The sequence below is a fragment of the Papilio machaon genome, chromosome 1 (genome assembly GCF_912999745.1).
Source record: "Papilio machaon chromosome 1, ilPapMach1.1, whole genome shotgun sequence".
In the NCBI taxonomy this organism is placed as follows: Eukaryota; Metazoa; Arthropoda; class Insecta; order Lepidoptera; family Papilionidae; genus Papilio; species Papilio machaon.
Genome location: NC_059986.1, coordinates 9,626,865 through 9,630,872, shown reverse-complemented (window position 1 = coordinate 9,630,872; position 4,008 = coordinate 9,626,865). Strand labels below are relative to the sequence as shown.

Below are 4,008 nucleotides of genomic sequence, written 5' to 3'. Positions count from 1 at the left end.
GAACCTAATCCACTCTGTGCTTAGCTTTTCAGCCAGTATTTCGGTCGTATTCTTTGCCGTCCGGTCAAAAGAATAGATGAATATTAAACTTCCAAATTTTTCATTTGGCTTGCTTAGCGTCTCTCAGCGCCGGCTAAGCTCGGACAGGATATTAAAAGCTGGTATTAGACGCTTTTAAGTCTGCTACAAAACAAACCACATACTAAATTATTTAAGATACTAAAATACTTACGCTGTAATACTTAATACGAAACTATGACTTAATAACTACTACATGAAAAAATTTATTAAACTTGCATTTGCTTAATATTTTTCTTCATTTAGTCTTTCGCCACAAATCGGCCTAAAGTTTACCCTTTAGGGCCCTAATCCATTGTCATATCGCAAACTTGTTCTGAGTGGTTTTTCTTAAGAATCTTCACCTCATTTGGATTGTTATGGGTTCGTTCATTAATTTCACTTCTAATAATAGGACTGACAAGTTTCAAATTTCTTTCAACTAGTTGCATAAGGCTCTTCTGCTGTCTCGTTTCAGTGGGGACTGACCAATGGGTATCGAATAAGGTAAATTAATCTGTTGTATTCATGAACCAAGACTAACAATCGACGGTTATTTCCTAGTCACGGCTCAATTTGTAGGTTATGTAATAAACTATGTTTGCAAGCGTGTCTCTGTAATTCGAGCTTAATACCCGAACCGAGCCAGAATTTGATTTTTGTTAAAAGGCCTTCGCTAGGCTAAAAGCATGTAGTGTGCTGCGGTCACCAGCTAACTGGTACCTGTTTACGACTAAATTTCCACATTTGATTCATATTTAGAAAACCTTACAGCCGCACTCAGAAACATTATGTGGAGTCCTTTACTTTAGATTTAGTATAAAGTCTCAATTTTTGATTCCTAAATAGTATATATAAAAATACAAGATTTGTTTTCTAGTAAGATATCCAAACAGAGACTACTTCTAACTTTGATCTGAGAAAAAGCCAGATATTTAGAGTATTGTTTTATTTTTATATATTCTTTAACTTACACTTGAAAATCTTAATATAGTGAAATGGCAAACCTATTCTATTTCTTTCTTCATATTAGTTAATTGTCGTTTATATCTGATTTTATATGACTTATATCAATATTATAAGGTAGCAGTGATGCGGAGGTTGTATGATTAAGACTTTGTATGGGTGAGTCTTGAACACTTTGAAGTGGAGATAATGGATTTATTTGACTGTGTATTGACTCTATGTTTGAACTCTGTTGAAATGTATTAAATGTTTGAGTGTCGTTGATAGTTGCAGTGTTAATTCTTAAGTGTTTAGGTGTAGAAAATCTACGAAGTACATTTAAAATTTCTATCTTCGCTGACAGTCTATCTTCGTCGTCTAATTTTGATAGTGAGGGTACCAGTGATCTGCAAAAATCTCTGACTTCATTTTCTTCTGTCCATGCGTTAGTTGCCTTTGGTTGAATTAAATTCACCGTAGGTTCTTGTGTCCTGCGAATTTTATTTGGTACACTTCTAAAAACTGGATATCTACGTACGCGCCTCTTATTATTGGTCAATGAATTTTCACTGATTTCTCGATCATTATCTTTCATAGCAGATGTTTTTGATTTAGAATTACTGTCTTTGTTTTGAAACTGTGGAAGCAAGAATATTAATTGTTGAAAATATCTGTATTTGGTCTTTTTCTTGATGCCATTACTGGTAATCTGTTTATCGGTTATTTCTCGCCTAAAGTTATCTCTCATATTTCTCCATTTACTTTGTACTTCTCGGGCTGAAAAATTGAATAAACATTTATTACAACCAAATAAACATATACGTTTAATTAAAAAAAACTGACATTTGGGTACGGCGACTACCCCAAGCAACAAATACAAACTATTGACATTCTGAGAGTGACTGAGCGCAGTTGTGATATCGTTGTACACAGTCGTTGTCATTCACAGTCACTTGGCGGTGGTGCGCGGCGCAGCGACTATACAGCTCTACTCTCACGTTATTTAACGATTGAAAAGTAAAATAGCTACAATTAAATATCTATTTATGCAAATATTCTAGTGAAATTATGAACATCAAGTATTACTGTTTTTAATGATCAGTAGTCATTTTCATAGCCCAAAGTTAACTAGCTTTTTTGTGTTATAATTATGTTTGCAACTATACCACTTACCTCTTAATTCTTTATCTTTCACGTCGAGGTCATTCCAGTTTTCTGTAACTTCTTGAGCCACTTGCATCCAGCTGGAATATTTCGCTGTCCTATCATTATAATTTTCAGCAAACTTATCGTATAGCAATGGTCGTTTCTTAACCGCCGCAATAAGATCTTCTGGATCATAGATATCCATTTTGTATACAGAATCACTACGTTTTATTCACTGACACGACATTCGACGCGTGTTCGCGCGAGACTGACGCTGCCGCGCGGTTGCCGTGCCGTGCGATGAATAAACGCTTGCGCGAACGAGACGAATGTACGAAGAAAGAGCGCGACAAAACAACGCTGCGCAAAAAACTCGTTTCCGCACTAAAGTTCATACACCGTGCGGTCTTTATACGTTACGAATTACGATACACTTTCTTGCTTTCGCATGACCAATATGAACACTCGATGGGTACTAACCTCATGTTTATCTCTTCTCGATTAGCCTTTGTGATGTTACATTTATTAATGGGACAAAAAAAAGGTTATACGATTTATGGGAATTAATTCATATTATTGGGTCGAACAAGAGCGTCCTGAGGGCTGTCGATTTTTGTTAAAAACTTTGATATTCACTAAAAGCCGCATCACTGATACACCTAACCGACAAGTAGGTCCGTCTAAAGACATCAACTATTTAATATACTAGGCAAGGAGCTATTATAACTAATATATAATATGGTGATAATAATGTTTTGTTGTTTTTAAACTATGAGATATTGGATCAAAATATTAATTGTGTCCGACAAAATTATGTTTTTGCCAGAAAAAATACTTCAGAAGGCGGCACAATAGTTTTCTCATTTTTTGTATTTTATAAATGGAGCAAAACTTTTCTTTTAAATTGCACTATTCGGTGTTCTAATATTTGATATTTTGTGAATGCTGTCTGCTGCACTTAAGCTACGAATATATCCAGAATCAATGCGCTCCATCTGACATGTTTGAGTTTCGAGCAAGCAGCCTCAGATATTAAAATTTGCATCGTACAGATCTGCATTGCAAACTCTAGTTTAATGTATTCTAAAATCTATAGGTAGTTAGCTGAAATGAACTTAGTTTTATTATAGAAACGTAAATCGAAGTGGAAATTCATACATATGTATAGAAATGGAGCAATATATTATTTTTTAAATCATACTCCTACTTTAAAAGTATATCGCGATTTTTTCAACGCTTAACGAGATTCCCACTTATAGTGGTCATCCATCGGAACTGACTGAACGAAATGACTCTCGCTTACAGAAGTTTCTAGCTTATCCAGTTCTCACTTATGCAGGTTTGACTGTATTATGATATTCCTAATACAACAAATCGGAAAAATAAAGCCAGTGAAGTACAATCTGTAAATTTTTTATTGTAATATGAATGTAGAAGAAACGAGAGAGGTGTGTTGGACCGCGCCAAATGGAGGTCCGTGGTCTCTGCCTAACCCTTTGGATTACGGGCGTGAGTTATGTTGTTGTTGTATAAAAAATAGGTCAGTTATGTACAATACAGTATTTATTACTGTGAACATTTAGCATACTGAAATGCTAACGTAACGTCAAAAACGAAATCCATTAGCAAGTGAGGTACACAAATGCAATGCTCAATTGTACCCCGCACTATAATCACACGTCCGCTGTTACCGTAACCCATTTGCACCATTCCATAAATCATACTTCGTCCAAAAATCACCACGGATACTGCTAACTTCAGAAAATAAAAAAATTGAGAGATGTCAAGGGACACCCGGATGGAACGAAGTTCCTTTCAATTAATTAGTGAAGGAACCAATGTTTATTCTTTGCATAAAAA

The 4,008-nt window shown here is 35.2% G+C and overlaps 1 protein-coding gene across 1 annotated transcript; it reads right to left on the bottom strand.

The window, feature by feature from the left end:
- Positions 1-1,065: 1,065 nt before the first annotated feature.
- On the bottom strand, positions 1,066-2,430 carry LOC106719259. The gene is made up of 2 exons (XM_014513545.2): positions 2,176-2,430; positions 1,066-1,779 (listed from the first exon to the last, which is right to left on the bottom strand). The coding sequence occupies exons 1-2, from the start codon at positions 2,351-2,353 to the stop codon at positions 1,091-1,093; spliced, it is 867 nt and encodes a 288-aa protein (XP_014369031.2). The 5' UTR covers positions 2,354-2,430; the 3' UTR covers positions 1,066-1,090.
- Between the last annotated feature and the right edge of the window lie 1,578 nt (positions 2,431-4,008).

What these genes read in the sequence shown, in the direction of transcription:
- LOC106719259 (XM_014513545.2), bottom strand. Translation starts at nt 2,353, where the DNA reads ATGGATATCTATGATCCAGAAGATCTTATTGCGGCGGTTAAGAAACGA. An exon ending in GAAAGATAAAGAATTAAGAG is followed by an intron (nt 1,780 to 2,175) that starts GTAAGTGGTATA and finishes TCAATTTTTCAG; the next exon opens with CCCGAGAAGTACAAAGTAAA.